Consider the following 18895-nt stretch of genomic DNA (forward strand, 5'->3'; position numbering starts at 1 on the left):
TTTGTTGGAATATAGTTGCTTGTAGTAATCTCTTTTGATCCTTTTTATTGCCGTGGTGTCTGTTGTAACTTATTCTTTTTCATTCCTGATTTTATTGATTTGAGCCCTCTCCCTTTTTTTCTTGATGAGTCTGGCTACACATTTATCAACTTTGTTTATCTTTTTAAAGAACCAGCTTTTAGTTTCATTGATCTTTTCTATTTTTTCTTCATGTCTATTTCATTTATTTCTGCTCTTATCTTTATGATTCCTTTCCTTCTACTAAGTTGGGTGTTTTTTTGTTCTTGTTTCTCTAATTGCTTTAGGTGTAAGGTTAGGTTGTTTATTTGAGATTTTTCTTGTTTCCTGAGGTGAGATTGTATTGCTATAAACCTCCCTCTTAGAACTGCTTTTGCTGCATCCCATAGATTTTGGATCATTGTGTTTTCACTGTTATTTGTCTACAGATATTTTTTGATTTCCTCTTTGATTTCTTCAGTGATCCATTGGTTGTTTCGTAGCATGTTGTTTAGCCTGCACATGTTGTGTTTCTTACAGTATTTTTCTTGTGATTGATTTCCTTTTTTAAAATTGAAGTATAATTGCTTTACAGTGTTTTGTTAATGACTGCTGTACAGCAGAGTGACTCAGGTAGACATATATACATTCTCTTTCATATTCTTTTCCATTATGGTTTATCACAGGATATTGAATATAGTTCCTGGTGCTATACAGTAGGACCTTGTTGTTTATCCATTCCATATATACCAGTTTGTATCTGCTAATCCCAAACTCTCAATCCATCCCTCTCTCACCACCCTCCTTCTTGGTAACCACCAGTCTATTCTCTATGTCTGTGATTCTGTTTCTGTTTCATACATAGGTTAATTTGTGTCATATTTTAGATTCCACATATGAGTAATATCATATGGTATTTTTCTTTCTCTTTCTGACTTACTTCACTTAGTATGATAATCTCTAGTTACATCCATGTTACTGCAAATGGCATTATTTTGTTCTTTTTTATGTCTGAGTGGTATTCCATTGTATGTATGTACCACATCTTCTTATTCCATTCATCTATCGATGGGCATTTAGGTTTTTTTCCTAAAAACCTAAAACATAGGTTTTGGCTATTGTGAATAGTGCTGCTGTGAACATAGGGGGTGCATTTATCTTTTTGAATTATAGTTTTGTCTGTATATATGCCCAGGAGTGGGATTGCTGGATTATATAATTGTAACTCTATTTTTAGTTTTCTGAGGAACTTCCATACTGTTCTCCACAGTGGCTGTATCAATTTACATTCCAACAGTGCAAGAGGGTTCTCTTTTTTCCACAGACTTTCCAGCATTTATTGTTTGCAGACTTTTTGATGGCTATTCTGACTGGCATGAGGTGGTACCTCATTGTAGTTTTGATTTGCGTTTCTCTAATAATTAGCAATGTTTAGTATCTTTTGATGTGCCTATTGGCCATATGTTTGTTTTATTTGGAGAAATGTCTCTTTTTGTCTTCTGCCCACTTTTCAATTGAGTTGTTTTTTGTTGTTGAGTTTTATGAGCTATTTGTATATTTTGGAAATTAAGCCCTTGTCAGTTGCATCATTTGCAAATATTTTCTCCCATTCTGCAGGTTGTATTTTCATTTTGTTTATCGTTTCCTTTGCTGTGCAAAAGCTTGCAAGTTTGATTAGGTCTCATTTGTTTATTTTTGTTTTTATTTCTATTGCCTTGGGAGACTGATGTAAGAAATCATAACATACGATTTGTTAGACATTGTTTTGCCTGTGTTCTATTCTAGGAGTTTTATGGTGTCATGTCTTATACTTAAGTCTTTTAAGCCACTTTGAGTTTATTTTTCTATATGGTGAGATGGTGTCTTCTAACTTCATCGATTTACATGTGGCTGTCCAATTTTCACAACACCACTTGCTGAAGAGACTTTTTCCCATTGTGTATTCTTGCCTCCTTTTTCGAAGATTAATTGACTGTAGGTGTGTGGGTTTACTTCTGGGCTGTCTGTTGTGTTCCATTGATCCATATGTCTATTTTTTCTTCTAGTACCATGCCATTTTGATTACTGTAGCTTTGTAGTATTTTCTGAAGTCTGGGATGGTTATTCCTCCTGCTTTGTTCTTTTTCTTCAGGATTGCTTAGGCAATTCTGGGTCTTTTATGGTTCCATATGAATTTTAGGATTATTTTTTCTAGTCTTGTAAATACATCATGGGTAATTTAATAGGGATCACATTAAATCTGTAGATTGCTTTGGGTAGTATGGCTATTTTAACAATATTAATTCTTCCAATCCAAGAGCATGGGATATCTTTCCATTTCATTGAATCATCTTCAGTTTCCTCTATTAATGTTTTATAGTTCTCAGCATATAAGTCTTTAACCTCCTTGGTGAGGTTTATTCCTAAGCATTTCATTTTGGGGGTTGCTATTTTAAAAGTTACTGTCTTTTTACATTCCCTGTCTGATAGTTCATTTTTGGTGTAAAGAAATGCAACTGATTTCTGTATATTCATCTTGTATCCTGCTGCCTTGCTGAATTCAGTCATTTATCAGTTCCAGTAGTTTTTGTGTGGAGTCTTTAGGGTTTTCTACATATAGTATCGTATCATTTGAAATAATGACAATTTTATCCCTTTCCTTCCAATTTGGATACCTTTTATTTGTTTTTCTTGTCTGAGTGCTGTGACTAGGACTTCTAATACTATGTTGAATAGAAGATGTGAGAGTGGACATTTTTGTCTTGTTACAGATTTTAGGGGGAAGGCTTTCAACTTTTTACCATTGAGTATTATATTGGCTGTGGGTTTTTCATAAACAGCTTTTACTATTTTGTGATATGTTCTGTCTATACCCACTCTGGTAAGAGTTTTTATTATGAATGGATGTTGAATTTTGTCAAGGGCTTTTTCTGCATCTATTGAGATGATTACATGGTTTTTGTCTTTTGTTTATGTGGTTTATCACATTGATTTGCATATGTAGAACCATTCTTATGAACTTGGGATGACTCCCACTTTGTCATGGTGTATGATGTTTTTTATGTGTTGTTGGATTTGGTTTGCTAATATTTTGTTGAGAATTTTTTCCATCTATATTCATCAGAGATATTGGCTTGTAATTTTTTTTTTTTTTGGTGGTGTCTTTATCTGGATTTGGTATCAGGGTGATGGTAACTTCATAGACTGTCCTTGGGAGTGTTCCCTCTTCTTCAATTCTTTGGAAGAGTTTGAGAAGGATTGGTATAAATTATATTTTGTATGTTTGGTAGAATTTGCCTGTGAAGCCATTTGGTCCTGGACTTTTGTTTGTAGGGAGTTTTAAAATTACATATTCTGTTTCACTTTTAGTGATTGGTCTGTTCCAATTATCTATTTCTTCTTGATTCAGTTTTGGTGGGCTGTATGTTTCTAGAAATTTGTCCATTTCTTCTAGGTTGTTGAATTAGTTGGCATATAATTGTTCAAAGTATTTCCTTATTATTTTGTATTTCTGCAGTATCAGTTGTTGTGTCTCCTTTCTTTTTTCTTATTTTATTTGGGTTCTGTCTCTTTTCTTCTTGGTGAGCCTGGCCAGAGTTTTGTCAATCTTGTTTATCCTTTCAAAGAACCAGCTCTTGTTTGTATTGATTTTTTAAAAAAATATATTTATTTATTTATTTGGCTGTGCCGTGTCTTAGTTGTGGCATGCAGGATCTTTGTTGCTTCATGTGGGATCTTTAGTTGTGGCATGTGAGATCTTCAGTTGTGGCATGTGGGATCTTTTAGTTGTGGTATACGGGATCTGTTAGTTGTGACATGTGGGATCTTTAGTTGCAGCATGCAGGATCCTTTTTAGTTGTGGCATGCGAACTCTTAGTTGCGGCATGTGGGATCTAGTTCCCTGACCAGAGATCGAACCCAGGCCCCCTGCATTGGGAGTGCAGAGCCTTAGCCACTGGATCACCGGGGGGGGGGGAAGTCCCTTCCTATTGTTTTTTTAATCTTTATCTTATTTATTTCCTCCGATCTTTATTATTTCCTTCCTTCTGCTGAATTAAGGTTTTGTTTGTTCTTCTTTTTCTAGTTCTTTTAATTGGTAGGTTAGGTTGTTTGAGATTTTTCTTGGTTTTTGAGGAAGGCCTGTATTGCTATGAACTTCCCTCTAGGAACTGCTTTTGCTGCATCCCATAGATTTTGTATGGTTGTGTTTTCATTGTCATTTGTCTGAAAGTATTTTTGAATTTCTTCTTCGATTTCATCATTGACTCATTGGTTGTTTAGTAGCATGTTGTTTAGTCACCATGTAATTTTTCTTTTTTTTTCATTTCTTTTTCTGTGGCTAATTTCTAGTTTCATGCCACTGTGGTCAGAAACGATGCTTGAGATAATTTCTACATTCTTAAATTTGTTGAGGGTTGTTTTGTGCCCTAGTATGTGGTCAATCCTAGAGAATGTTCCACGTGCACTTGAAAAGAATGTGTATTCTGGTTTTTTTAGATGTAGTGTCCTGAAAATATCAATTAAGTTTAACTGTCCTATTGTATCATTTAGTATCTCTGTTGCCTTATTGATTCTCTGTGTAGAAGATCTGTCCATTGATGTGAGTGGGGTGTTAAAGTCTCCTAGTATTATTGTATTTCTGTCAATTTCTCCCTTTACGTCTGTTAGTATTTGTTTTATGTATTTGGGTGCTCCTATATTAGGAGCATATATGTTGATGAGTGTAAAATCCTCTTCTTCTATTGATCCTTTTATCATCATATGATGTTCTTCTTTATCTTTCTTTATGGACTTTGTTTTAAAGTCTGTTTTGTCTGATATGAGTATTGCCAGCCCCCCCCTTTCTTGTCACTTCTGTTTGCATGAAACATCTTTTTCCATCCTCTCTCTTTCAATATATGTGTGTCCTTTGTCCTAAAGTAGGTCTCTTATAGGCAGCATATTGTAGTCTCTTGCTTTTTTATCCAGCCTTCCACTCTGTGTCTTTTGATTGGAGCATTCAGTCCATTGATATTTAAGGTAATTATTTATAGATATGTATTTGTTGTCATTTTAAACTGTGTTTTCCCATTGATTTTATATTTCCTCTCTGTCCCTTTTTCTTTTTGTTTTTCCTTTTCTGGTTTGATGATTTTCTTTTGTATTATACTTTTCTTCTCTTCTTTTTGTTTTTTTGTGAATCTATTGTATGTTTTTGATTCGCGGTTACCCTGTTTTTCAAGTATGTTAACCCCTTCCTGTATCTACTTGCCTTAGACTGGTAGTCATATAGGTTCAAATACATTCCAGGAAAAAAATTCTACATTTTCTTACTCTCCTCCCCTACATTTTATGATTTTGATATTCTCTTTTACATCTTCATGTATATCTTTTTGCTGTTCATTGTTGTTATCATCACTTTCACAGAATTTTTTTTTTTTTTTCTTTTGTGTTACGCAGGCCTCTCACTGTTGTGGCCTCTCCCACTGTGGAGCACAGGCTCCAGACACGCAGGCTCAGTGGCCATGGCTCACGGGCCCAGCCACTCTGCGGCATGTGGGATCTTCCTGGACCGGGCACGAACCCATGTCCCCTGCATCAGCAGGTGGACTGTCAACCATTGTGCCACCAGGGAAGCTCTCACAGAAGTTTTTTGTTTTTTGTTTTTTAATCTGTGTACTGTCTGCTGTCCTGATTGGGTGATTTCCATTTTTCTATCTTCCAGGTCACTTATTCATTCTTTTGAATTATTCATTCTGCTGTTCATTGCCTTTAGCTCAGCTTTCATATCTGCAAATATGTTTTCTAATTTTTCTTGGTTCCTCTCTATAGTTTCTAGTCCCTTTTTACAGTACTGTGCATTTCTGTCAATAGCCTTTCTTAATTCCTTCAGTATTTTTATTATCTCCTTTTTGAAATCAGTGTCTATTAGACTGAAGAGGTCTGCTTCATTGTTCATTCAGGGGAATGTGCTGGGTCATTTAACTGGGAGTGGTTCCTTTGCTTCTTCATGTTACTTATATTTCTCTTACTCTGTAAGTTAAGGAGAAACAATTATCTACTGTGGTCTAGAAGAACTATTTATATGTGGTTTCATCCCTTTGTAGCTTGTGTGGGTTTAATAAATTTGGTGTGAGGGCTGTTTTTAGCATGGATCCCTGTAGCCTCTTTTCTCAGCTTGTGCTGGTTGTTATCCCCTTGATAGGGTGTGTGCAGATGTGGTGGCTGGTGCCCGGTCCTGGGGTTCTCAGAGGTGGTAGTGGCTCAGACTCACCCTCAGGGCATGCGATGGGAGTGGATGCGACTTGCAACCACTCCTGGAGTCTGGGAGGGTGGTGGCGGGAGCCCAGGACCACTCCTGGGATGTGGGAGAGAAGCAGTGGGGGCTTGTGACTGCTCCTGGCGTTTAGGTGGGCGGCAGTGGGGGCTTGTGACTGCTCCTGGCGTTTAGGTGGGCGGCAGTGGAGGCTTGAGACTGCCCCTGGAGCCCGTGCGGGCAGTGTTTTGCCCTCTGCATGCGTGCCCACAGGGGAAAAGGCTGCAATCTGGGTCCCACCCCTCCCCTTGTACATCCCCCAAACAGTGGTGACTGACCTCTATGACGTCCCAGGCTTCCTCCACATACACTCCCAGCCATGGTTGTACTGGATTCCAGCACCACTCCCACCCCTGTCTGTCTCCACACAGCCATCTCCAGTCCTCTTCCCAGTTCTGATCTCCAAAGCCCGAGTTCCAGCACCCAGCCCTTGTCAGTTCTGGCAGACATGTGTGTCAGGCTAGGGAGCACAGGGTGGTGGCACTGACCATCTGTGCAGTTCTCCCTCTGCTCTGGCTGCTTCAAAACAGGTTGCTGCGCTCTCCTCAAAGGCTCTGAAGCTCCCCTTCTATCTTTGCTGACCTCCCTGCCGGTGAGGGGGCTTCCCAGGTTGCAGGAACCTTTCCTTTTTCATAGCTCCCTCCCAATGTTGCAGGTCCCATCCCGATTCCTTTCTTGCTTTCTTTTCTTCTTTTTTTTCTTTTTTCCCACCCAGTTACGTGGAGATTTTCTTGCCCTTTCAGCAGTCTGAGGTCTTCTGCCAGCGTTCAGTAGATATCCTGTGAGAATTGTTTCACGTGTAGATGTATTTTTGATGTATTTGTGGGAGAGGGTGAACTTCACATCCTGCTACTCCGATATCTTGATCTCTCCCTGTGATCGATTTCTAATCTCATAGAATTGTGGTTGGAAAAGCTGCTTGATATGATTTCAATTTTCTTAAATTTACCAAGGTTTGCTTTGTAGCCCAGCATGTGGTCAATCCTGGAGAATGTTCCGTGTGCACTTGAGAAGAATGTATATTCTGCTGCTTTTGGATGGAATCCTCTATAAATATCAGTTGAGTTCATCTGGTCTTATGTGTCATTCAAGGCCTCTGTTTCCTTATTGATTTTCTGTCTGGATGATCTGTCCATTGATGAAAGTGGGGGGTTAAGGGCTCCCACTATTATCATGTTACTGTTGATTTCTCCTTTTATGACTGTTAGTATTTGCTTTATATATTGAGGTGCTCCTATGTTGGGTGCACATATAATTGTTATATCTTCTTGGACTGATCCCTTGATCATTATGTAGTGTCCTTCTTTGTCTCTAGTAATAGTCTTTCTTTCAAAGTCTACTTTGTCTGATATGAATATTGCTACTCCAGCTTTCTTCTGATTTCCATTTGCATGGAGTACCTTTTTCTATCCCCTCGTTTTCAGTCTGTATGTGTTCCTAGATCTGAAGTGTGAGTCTCTTGTAGACAGCATATATATGGGACTTGTTTTTGTATCCATTTGGTCAGTCTGTGTCTTTTTGTTGAAGCATTTAATCCATTTACATTTAAGGTAATTATCAATATGTATGTTCTTATTGCCATTTTGTTAATTTTTAAAAATAAATTTATTTTTATTTATTTTGGGCTGTGTTGGGTCTTTGCTGCGCGCGGGCTTTCTCTAGTTGCGGCGAGTGGGGGCTACTCTTCATTGCAGTGCGTGGGCTTCTCATTGCAGTGGCTTCTCTTGTTGCGGAGCACAGGCTCTAGAGAGCAGGCTCAGTAGTTGTGGCGCGTGGGCTTAGTTGCTCTGAGGCATGTGGGATTTTCCTGGACCAGGGCTCAAACCCGTGTCCCCTGCACTGGCAGGTGGATTCTTAACCACTGCACCACCAGGGAAGCCCTTGTTAATTGTTTTGAATTTTTTTGTTTTTTATTTTTGCGTTACGCGGGCCTCTCCCGTTGCGTAGCACAGTCTCCAGACACGCAGGCTTAGCGGCCATGGCTCACGGGCCCAGCCGCTCTGTGGCATGTGGGATCCTCCCGGACTGGGGCACGAACCTGTGTCCCCTGCATCGGCAGGCGGACTCTCAACCACTGTGCCACTAGAGAAGCCCTTGAATTTGTTTTTGTAGGTCTTTTTCCTTCCCTTCCTCTTTGTTCTCTTTTCCTGTGATTTGATGACTATCTTCAGTGTTGAGTTTGGATTCCTTTTTCTTTTTTGTGTATGTATCTAGTGTAGAGTAGATTTTTGGTTTTCAGTTACCATGGGGTTCTGATATTGTAGTCTGTATATATATGCAAACTTGCTTTTTAAGTTTCTGGTTTCTTAATTTCCAGTACATTTCCAATATCCTGCATTTGTACTCTCCTCTCTTCATAATTGCTAGTTTTGATATTATATTTGTGTGTGGATGATTTCCTACCTTTATTGTATGTTTGCCTTTACCAGTGAGCTTTCCCATTCATCATTTTCTTATTTCTAGTTGTGGCCTTTTCTTTTCTGCCTAGAGAAGTTCCTTTAGCATTTGTTGTAAAACTGGTTTGGTGGTGCTGAATTGTCTTAGATTTTGCTTGTCTGTAAAGCTTTTGATTTCTCTGTCAGATCTGAATGAGAGCCTTGCTGGGTTGAGTATTCTTGGTTGTAGGTTTTTCCCTTTTATTGCTTTAAAAATATCATACCAGTCCTTTCTGGCCTGCAGAGTTTCTGCTGAAAAATCAGCTGATAACCTTATGGGGATTCCCTTGTATGTTACTTGTTTGTTTCCCCTTGTTGCTTTTAATATTTTCTCTTTAATTTTTGTCAATTTGATTAATATGTGTCGATGTATTCCTCCTTTCCTGTGTTAGGGAAGTTTTCAGCCATTAACTCTTCAAATATTTTCTCATGCCCTTTCTCTCTCTTCTCCTTCTGGGACCCTTATAATGCAAATGGTGCATTTAATGTTGTTCCAGAGGTTCATCTAGTGTATTTTCACTGCCCTAAAAATCCTCTGTTCTATCTGTTCATCCCCCTCTAACTCCTGGCAACCTTTTTACTGTTTCCATCGTTTTGCCTTTTCCAGAATCATACATTTAGAACCATATATTTGGAATCATATAGTGTGTAGCCTCTTCAGATTGGCTTCTTTCACTTAGTAATATGCATTTAAGGTTGCTCCATTTCTTTTTGTGGCTTGATAGCTCATTTCTTTTTGGCACTGAATAATATTCCATTGCCAGGATGTACCACACTGCCATTTATCCATTAACCTACTGAAGGGACATGTTAGTTGCTTCCAAGTTTTGGCAATTCTAAATAAAGCTTGCATCAACATCCCTGTGCAGGTTTTTGTGTGGATATAAGGTTTCAGCTCCTTGGGGTATATACCAAAGAGTGTGATTGCTGCATAGGATGGGAAGAGTATGTTTAGTTGTGTAAGAAACTGCAAAACTCTCTTCCACAGTGGCTGTGCCATTTCACATTCCCACCAGCAATGAATGAGAGTCCCTGTTGCTCCACATCCTTGCTAGCATTTGGTGTTGTCAGTGTTCTGGATTTTGGCCTTTCTAATAGGTGTGCAGTGGTATCTCATTGTTGTTTTAATTTGTATTTCCCTGATTGACATGATGTTGAGCATCTTTTCATGTGCTTATTTACCATCTGTGTGTGTGTATATATATATATGTATATATATATATATATACACATATCTATATAATTTTTTTGTGAGATATTTGTTAAAATGTTTGGCTCACTTTTTAATCAGGTTGTTTGTTTTCTTATTGTTTAATTTTAAGAGGTTTTTTTTTTTTTTAACAGTCCTTTATCAGATGTGTGTTTTACAAATATTTTCTCCCAGTCTCTGGTTTGTCTTCTAATTCTCTTGATACTGTACTTCACAGAACAGAATTTTTTAATTTCCATGAAATCCAGCTTATCAATTATTTCTCTCATGGATTGTGTCTTTGGTGATGTGTCTAAAAAGGCATCACCACACTCAAGGTCATTAGGTTTCTCCTGTTATTTTCTAAGAGTTTTATAGTTTTGAATTTTACATTTAGGTCTACGATCCATTTGGAGTTAATTTTTGTGACAGGTGTAGGGTTTGTGTTCAGATTCTTATTTTTGGTTTTGGATGTATACTTGTTCCAATACCATTTGTTGACCAGATTTTCTCTGCTCCATTATAGTGCCTTTGCTCCTTTGTCAACGATCAGTTGACTATATTTATGGGGGTATATTTCTGGGCTCCTTATTCTGTTCTGTTGATCTATTCACCTGTGTGTGTTTCACCAGTACCACGCTTAGACATCTTTTTTAAAAGTCACAGTGGAAGTAAGCCTTGGCTTTGGCTGTGGTAGGACCTCCATGCAGTTTCTTCTCTCTGAGCTTCAGCTCCAGGAGGAGGTTGGAGCTGAACTCTAGGAACTCCTAACATGCTGCTGTCGCGCTTCTCAAACTGCCTGGGGAAGGACTAGTTTTGTTTCGTCTTTTGAACTTCCAGTCTGCTGCAGACTCTTCCCTTTGTAGAGTACAATAAAATGACTTACTAGGAGATGATCGTGTGCTTGTACGGTCATAGTACTGTCAAATCACTATACAAGGTTCTAAAGTCTCAGTTTCTGAACTTGCTTTGTCACAGACTGCTAAGTGGACCGCACTTTGGTTATACTGTCCTGCACAGTGGGTGCAGGTTGGAGAGATGCCTGTCTAGCCAGAGCTTCTTGGGAGAACAGGAGCTCAGCTGGGGCTTGGAAATTGACTTGTTCCAGGGAATGTGGTTGTCAGGAGGGGCTCTTTCTTATCTCCCATGGGATCAGACCCCTTCATGAGCCCCAGTCTACCCCCGTCCTCTTTTTTCAGCATATTCCTCACAGTGACCCCCTCCCATTTGAAGGCAGAGGGACAACTTGGGGTGGCAGGGGCCCTGAGAAGGGGCCGTAATAGTTGGCCTGGAGGGCCAAGGTTGGAGCAGGGCGTGCTGCTCTGGACGGGTCTGAACGCCATTTCTCAGGGAAGTAGGGAGAAGGGTGTGAGTGGCTGGTGGTGATATTGGCATGGACTCTGGAGCATGTCTGAGAGTTCCAACTTTAAAACCCTGAGACCATAAGACCTTAGGACATTGGAATCTTCAAATTGTGGAGTCACAGGCTGTTAGAACTGAAGGGACTGCAGGGGTCACCTCCGAGCCGAGCTGTTCACCTGCTTCTCTTCCCTGGCGCCTGGCCCAGATTTGAGCTACAGGTGTCTGTCCTGCCTTTAGCTTGGAGTCCTTGGGTTGCCACAGTATGGGTGAGTAGAGGTTCTTTGGGTGCCCTTGGCTTACTCCAGGTGCCCCGCTCTGTTTGGAAGTTTCAGACACTGTGTGCTCCGTTTGACTGAGAACAACTCCCAGCCCTTGATGACCAAGCTGCAGTGGCTCTTCGCCTTCCTGGAGCACAGCCAGGTGAGCACAGGGGGGGTCGGGGGTGCTGGAGAGGAGGCCCGGTCTGACCCCTCCCCTTCCCCACGACCTGCCTGCATCTGGCTGTGGGCCCCCACTTTCTGGTGTGAGTTGTTGGGCCCCAGTCCAGGCTGGCATGGGTTCACGGCTAAAGCCCAAGGGGCCGATTCAGCGTCCTTACTGGGCAGGCGAGGGAGTGCCTCCTGAGCCCCTCTGTGCTGTGCTGCCCACATCTCTCCCAGCAGTGGTTCAGTCCATTCTATTAGGTGTTGCTTTGCTGGTCTGCTGGCATTTTTGAGCACTCATATTGCCTGCCAGGCACCCTGAGGGCTGTATTTGTTTTAGTCCCTGTCTCTGCCCTCCTGGAACCTAAAGCCCTTGGCCAGGCAGGCATTATGCCAGGCCCTGTGCGGGGGCACAGAGATGAGTCAGCCACAGTCCTGCCTCCACGGAGCGCATAGTCTGGTGGGGAAGAGGAACCTGCAGATAGCAGCTGTAGTGCTTGAGCAGAGGGAAACGCGAGTGTAGTGTGCGTGTTAGGGAGGAAGAGTTGATCGTGATGGGCATGGGGGCTCTTGGGAAGACACTGTGGGACAGGTGACACTAACTGCACCTGGGACTTGAACTCTATAGCTAAGCTCCTGACAGGGGAGAAGGGTGTTTCAGGCAGAGGGAATGGCAATGAACAAGGGCCTGGAGTGACATGTGAGGTGTGTCCGGGAGGAGCAGACTCCCGGAGGACTGTTCACCTCCGTGACCCGACGTCCTGATTATAGGCTGCGTGGCCTTGGTGGGAAGAGTCAGGGAAGGGGGAGGACTTCAGTGGGGAGGCTGGAAGTTTGGGGCAGCGAGTCCCCAGGGCCATCCTCAGGCCTAGCATACTGTGGCGCTGGTTGGTGAGTGGCCCTGGCTCCTGGCCCTGTCTTTCTCCCTCCTTGGTCCTAGCGGCCTGCCATTTCTCCAGAGAACTTTCTATCTGCATCCTGGACACCCTGGTTCAGCCCTGGCACCCAGCAGGACTGCTCGGAGTACCTGAAGTACCTGCTGGATCGGTAAGGGAGGCCAGGCCTGGCTCTGCACGGGGGCCTCCAGGTCTGGAGAGGGTGCTCGTGGGAAAGCCCCCTCCCCCTGGGCTGTGTTGTCTCTTCCTGGAAACGGGGGCACAGCCCTGCGCTTGGGAAAGGCTTGGAGCAGATGTGTGTCGTGAGTGTGGGGACGGGGGCCGAGTGGGAGGGGAGTTTTGGAGATGCTGACATGAGCCGTGACTGGGAGGGTAAGTGTGTGTTTGTACACTATGCAGTGCTTGCCTGAGCGTGCACGTGTGTGTTTTCTCATCAGCTCTCTGGGGGCACATGCACGTCTTTTTGTGGCAGGTTTGTGAGCCTCGTGCAGGTAAGTATGTAGCACGTGTGCCTGGCTTATGAGTGCATGTGCTCGGATGCCGTTTTGTACACGCATATGTATGTTCCCCGTGCCTTCTCCTGCATGCGTGTAAACACGTGGCCAGCTGAGTAAGGCAGATGCACAGGTCAGGCCAGTGCACTGGGGATGGGTCTGTGTGTATGGACGAAGGCCCTTTGCTCCCTGCACCAGGCTGCACGAAGAGGAGAAAACGGGGACGAGGATCTGCCAAAAGCTGAAGCAGTCCAGCTCGCCCTCCCCGCCCGAGGAGCCCCCCAGCCCGAGTCCAACCTCGGTGGAGAAGATGTTCGGGGGCAAGATTGTGACTCGGATATGCTGTCTCCGCTGCCTTAACATCTCCACCAGGGAGGAGGCGTTCACGGACCTCTCTCTCGCCTTTCCCCCACCTGAGCGCTGCCGCCGCCTGGGCTCAGTGATGCTCCCCGCAGAGGACGTCGGCGCCCAGGAGCTCCCTTCGCCATCGCGAGCCCAGGCGCCAAGCAGGGCGGCTCCTCGGAGGCAGAGGAAACACTGCATCACAGGGGACGTTCCCCCCACCGTCCTGAACATTGAAGGCCTGGGCCCCCAGGGCCCCGGGGGGCAGAGCAGTCAGGAGGAGGCAGCAAAGGAGGAGGAAGAGAAGGAGGAGAAGGCGGAGAAGGTGGAGAAGGAGGAGGAGAAAGTGGAGAAGGAGGAGAAAGTGGAGAAGGAGGAGGAGAAAGTGGAGAAGGAGGAGGAGAAAGTGGAGAAGGAGGAGGAGAAAGTGGAGAAGGAGGAGGAGAAAGGGAGAAGGAGGCCGAGAAGGAGAAGGAGGCCGAGGAGGAGGAGGACGGCCTGGGCCCAGGGACCCTCAGAAATGCTTCTGCCCCCTCTGGGGAGGGTTCCCGCTCGGTCTTGGACCTGGTCAACTACTTCCTGTCGCCCGAGAGGCTGACGGCAGAGAACCGCTACCGCTGCGAGTCCTGCGCCTCCCTGCAGGATGCCGAGAAGGTGGTGGAGCTGAGCCAGGGGCCGCGCTACCTCATCCTGACCCTGCTGCGCTTCTCCTTCGACCTGCGCACCATGCGGCGCCGCAAGATCCTGGACGACGTCTCCATCCCCCTGCTGCTGCGGCTGCCGCTGGCCGGGGGCCGGGGCCAGGCCTACGACCTCTGCAGCGTCGTGGTGCACTCTGGGGTGTCCTCGGAGAGCGGCCACTACTACTGCTATGCCCGCGAGGGTGTGGCCCGCCCAGCCCCAAACGCGGGAGCGGCTGACGGGCCCGAGCCCGACAACCAGTGGTACTTGTTCAACGACACCCGGGTGTCCTTCTCCTCCTTTGAGTCTGTCAGCAACGTCACCTCCTTCTTCCCCAAGGACACCGCCTACGTGCTCTTTTATCGGCAGCGGCCCCGGGAGGGGCCTGAGGCTGAGCCTGGCTCTCCCCGAGCCCGGGCAGAGCCCACCCTCCACAAAGACTTGATGGAAGCCATTTCCAAAGACAACATCCTTTTCCTGCAGGTGAGCAGACCCTGGGGGCGGAGGGGCTTCCCGGCACCCACCGGCTCAGATGGTGACGGCTCCTCTTTTGGAGCCTGTTCCTTTTTCCCTTGATCCGTTCAGCTATCACTCAGTGCTGGGGAAGATTGGTGGGCCAGACAGACGTAGCCCCATACTTCAGAGGAACAGACATGAGGAATGATCAGTTTTTTATTAAGGTGTCATAAGTGTGCTGGAGGAGGGGCTCTGTGAGTAGTGGATACGAGCGGATGGGGGGGCCGCCCGACTCACTGAGCCTCTTCTCTCTGAGCCTTCGGCTCCACTCTGTAGAGTCAAGGGTGGTATCAAAATACTTTGCTGCTGAAACAGCCAGTGTGCGGACCAGCATGAGGAGTGCTGCCGCAGGCCGCCGGTGTGGGCACGTCAGGACCCCTGGCCAGCAGCACCTGCTTGCCGTGGGGACCCTGGCCCTGCTTTTGCATTTCTGCTGAGCTGTCCAGGTGGAGGCAGGGCTGGGCCCGTGGTAAGAAGGCGCATCCACGGCTGGCCTCAGTTCAGCAGGAGGAAGAGCTTCCTCGCTGGCAGAGGGTTCCTCGTGCCCTGAGAGGCAGAGGCTGGGCAGCCACTCCAGGAAGCCTGCAGAAGGGTCCCTGAGGGCTATGAGGTGACCTTTGATATGCACCTCCTGCTTTCTGGTGCCACGTCAGGCCCTTGTCAGCTGTTCACAGTCCAGTTAGTAGAAATGAGTTCCTTTCCTGCTGGGAGGTTTTTTTTTCCTTCTTTTTTTTTGTGGTACACGGGCCTCTCACTGCCGTGGCCTCTCCCGTTGCGGAGCACAGGCTCCGGACGCGCAGGCTCGGCGGCCATGGCTCATGGGCCCAGCTGCTCTGCGGCAGTGGGATCTTCCCGGACCGGGGCACGAACCCGTGTCCCCTGCATCGGCAGGCGGACTCCCAACCACTGCGCCACCAGGGAAGCCCCACTGGGAGTGTCTATTCGGGGGAGGAGGAAGAATGCTTTGGAAGCCTAGCTACAGGATGGCTATGGGTCCGTCCCACCCATCCTCCCACTAAGCTGGCATGCCTCTAGGGCAGAAGCTGTGGCTCCTCTGCGCCTGGCCCTGGGGACTGGGGTGGTGCTTGGAAGGGCTGGGTGGCATTGGGGGCGCAGGGAGGACCTGAGGCTGCAGAGCCTGACTGACCGACCGTTAAGCTTCTGGCCCCACCCCCATCTGTATTTCCAGGAGCAGGAGAAGGAGGCGCGGAGCAGGGCGGCCTACATCTCTGCACTCCCCACGTCTCCACACTGGGGGAGGGGCTTTGACGAAGACAAAGATGAGGATGAAGGCCCTCCGGGGGGCTGCAGCCCTGCAGGTGGCAGCGGTGACTTCCACAGACTGGTCTTCTAATGGGAACCCTCATCCCCTGGCCTGCTAAGCACTTGTGAGGGTGCCACAGGCAACCTCAGTGGGGGGGACCCAGGTCCCAGGCAGAGGTGCTCGGCCAGGTTGGGTCTGAGGGAGGCTGCGCAGGTCCAGTCCTGAAGGCAGGCCCTTCCGAGGGCCAGAGAGATGGAGCGGGGGGGGGCTCCTGGGCCCCTGCCCTCAGCCCGAAGGGCACACGGAGATTCACTCAGATACGGAGGTGAGACCCAAGCCCCTTAAACCGGGCCTCAGGCCCCAACAGTGGGATCAGCCCCGTTAAGACTTACTGACACCCAAGTGTCCTGGTCAGCTTGAAGCAGCTGAGATGGACACTCTCTGGGCCTTGTCCCCTACCCGCTGCAGGCTATCCCACAGGGCTGAACGTCACAGCGCTGGTGTTTTGCCCTCAAGTAGCAGTTCCTTCCCAGCTCCTTTCAGACAGACAATCTTGTTTCTCTGTGGTATACAAAGCAGAGGCAGATCCAAGCCCTAGCACAAAGAAGGCAGCTGTGTGTCACCCCTCTGGCCGGCTTCTGGTTTCTCTGAGGGGCCTGAGGCAACGTCTGTGGGTGGGTGCCTACACTGTTTGTACTTTTTTTTGAGAGGCGTGTAGGTGGGAAGCAGCCTGGCACAGGACCAGAGACTGTCCTCCTGACACCAAGCAACAACGCACAGAGGGGAGGACAGCCTCTTAAGCCTCTCTCCTGCCTCAGTGCCTGAGATGCCACCATTTGCATCCCCCTTCTGGTTAAGAGAGAGCGCGTCCTTAGGTTCCTGCAAGTATGTTTCTGTTTCTCACGACATCGGTCCTGAGGGAAGCTGGCTGGCTCAGCGCCTCAGCAGTTGGCCGTCATCACGGGGCCGGTCTGGTGAGGAGCAAATAGTGACCTCATTGTGCCCTGACCCTGCTGTACCCCTTCTAAATGGAGAGAAGAGAACCAGGGTCTCAAACAGGAATAAAAATAGGTTCTCTGAAGCCTTTAAAGCCGTCGTTCTTCCCGCCTCAGACACTGGCTGGCTGTGAGGTAGGCTCTAACCCTTGGTTTCTTGCTGTGTCTGGACAGGAAGGAGTGGACACCACCCCCTGCCCTGCTGACTTGTGTGCTGCCCCAGGGGAGGCAAGCATGCCCTGCACTGAAGTGCTGTGTAACTCAATCATCAATTAATCAACAGTGAGGACTGGTGGTGGGGATGTGCCCAGATAGATAGATAGATAGGGGTGGAGGGGTGGGTGCACAGGCTGGGGGCCACCCTAACAGGATACTGTTAAGGGACTGATCTGTCAGGTGGGGCTGGAGCTCCTCCAGACCCCAGGAACTCTGGGCTGCTCAGAGACTGCTGCTGCTACCACATTCCTCCCTTCTTACCTCTGAGAATCTGGGGTGGGGTGGGCTGGGCTCAGGCCGGGAGGAAAGTAGGCGGCAGCCCTCAGGTTCCAGCCATCTTGGAGCTTGGGACTGCAGTGGCCTGGCCGGGGGCTTCAGGGGCTGCAGGTGGAGGAGTTTTGGCCCAAAAGCCATAGACCCTTGAGACCTCAGGGACCAGCGAAAGTGGGCCGACAGTCGTCTGTCAGAGACAGAGTCAGTCATGCTCAGAATTCATCTCTTTGGTCCATTGAGCCTCCTAAGAAAGATGAATTGGCAGATGTTACTACAATTTCCATTTCATGCACCAGGAGTACAATTTCCGAGGTCAGGAAGATTCACATGTGTTCTCAGCCAAGAAAGGTACCCAGTTATTTCCTGTTCAAATGAAAGTGGAGCAGACTGGCACAGCGAGCCGGGATCCCAGTGTGTGTGCATTCCATCCCCAGCCCCTCCGGACGAGACACACTCAGCAGCCCTCCTGGTTGCGTCTAATGGACTTTATTGTTGTCCAGACCCAACACCATAGTAAAAAGGGACCTGCAAGCTCCAGGCCTGTACCATGTGTCACCACAGCGAAAACAGGACCCGTGTGAACACGTTCCCACCCCTCCCCAGACCTACTCACAGGATAAATACGTGTTACAAATTTTTTTTAAAAAAGAAAACAGAATAAATTAATAACTTAAGTGATTAGGCACCAACAGTGATTTGAAAAATTAAATGTCAATTTTAAATGGTAAGAGGGCCAGAAACCTAAGACTGGGCTTCTTCCAGCCCATTTTCTCTTCCCGACAAAGCAACGATTCTGTGGGAAATGATTCTAAATTTCAAGACACATGTAACCAACAAACACATAAGAACACACACCACCAAATATCACATGACAGCCTGAATCTCCAGGGGGACCCCTCATCAGGCAGCCCACCTGGCCCCAAAGAGCTTGGTGCGTTCCGGAAGGAGGGGGCTTTAGAGCTCCTGCGCTCAGCCTCCTTCCCCCACGTTTTGCAGAAGGGCCAGAGGGGGAAGTTCGTGCCAATTTCCCTCCTGCCCGGCACTCTGTTTCCAGAGCCCTGTCACAGGGGTGTGGGTCAGCCGCAGCTTGTGGCTGAGGCCTTAGCCCTGTGCCAGGTAAATCCCTTGAGAACAGCTGTGCTTCTGTCCTAGGAATGGGACATATTTGAACGGTTTCGAATGTAGAAGTTACTGAAATCAGTCTAGGGAGGGGACTGGGTTAACTGGCCAGTGCTCTGGGTGCCGCCTATCCCTGGTGATCCAGACCCTCGAGAGAGAAGTTACAGAGCAGGGAGTAGCCACAGAAGAGGCCTCAGGGCCCTTCTTCACCAAGGTGGGAAGGAGACACAAGCTCCATACCACTCCTTGCAGAGGTGGAGCTGGAAGGGGGCAAGAACAGCTGCTTCTCTGAGGAGCACCAAGCAGGACGAGGCCTGTGTGAGCTATGCTGGCTGACAAGGCATCCTGGGATCTCAGTCCTTGCCAGGCCACCAGGAGAGGTGGATTCTGACCCACTGAAGGCCAAAGGACCAGTTCTTT

General features: G+C 46.9%; 1 protein-coding gene across 1 annotated transcript in view; it reads left to right on the forward strand.

Annotated features, from left to right (window-relative positions):
* The window catches only part of USP35 (ubiquitin specific peptidase 35), a 76848-nt gene extending 59500 nt beyond the window's left edge, over window positions 1–17348 (forward strand). The window contains 5 exon segments of the mRNA XM_089915352.1: window positions 11584–11677; window positions 12620–12726; window positions 13268–13857; window positions 13860–14575; window positions 15798–17348. Coding sequence (XP_089771478.1) covers window positions 11584–11677; window positions 12620–12726; window positions 13268–13857; window positions 13860–14575; window positions 15798–15962 — 1672 coding nt within the window. The 3' untranslated portion in view covers window positions 15963–17348.
* Window positions 17349–18895: the final 1547 nt, after the last annotated feature.

This window comes from Delphinapterus leucas, chromosome 7 (genome assembly GCF_059928025.1).
Source record: "Delphinapterus leucas isolate spDelLeu-1000000601 "Yukka" chromosome 7, BTC_Dleu_Yukka2, whole genome shotgun sequence".
In the NCBI taxonomy this organism is placed as follows: Eukaryota; Metazoa; Chordata; class Mammalia; order Artiodactyla; family Monodontidae; genus Delphinapterus; species Delphinapterus leucas.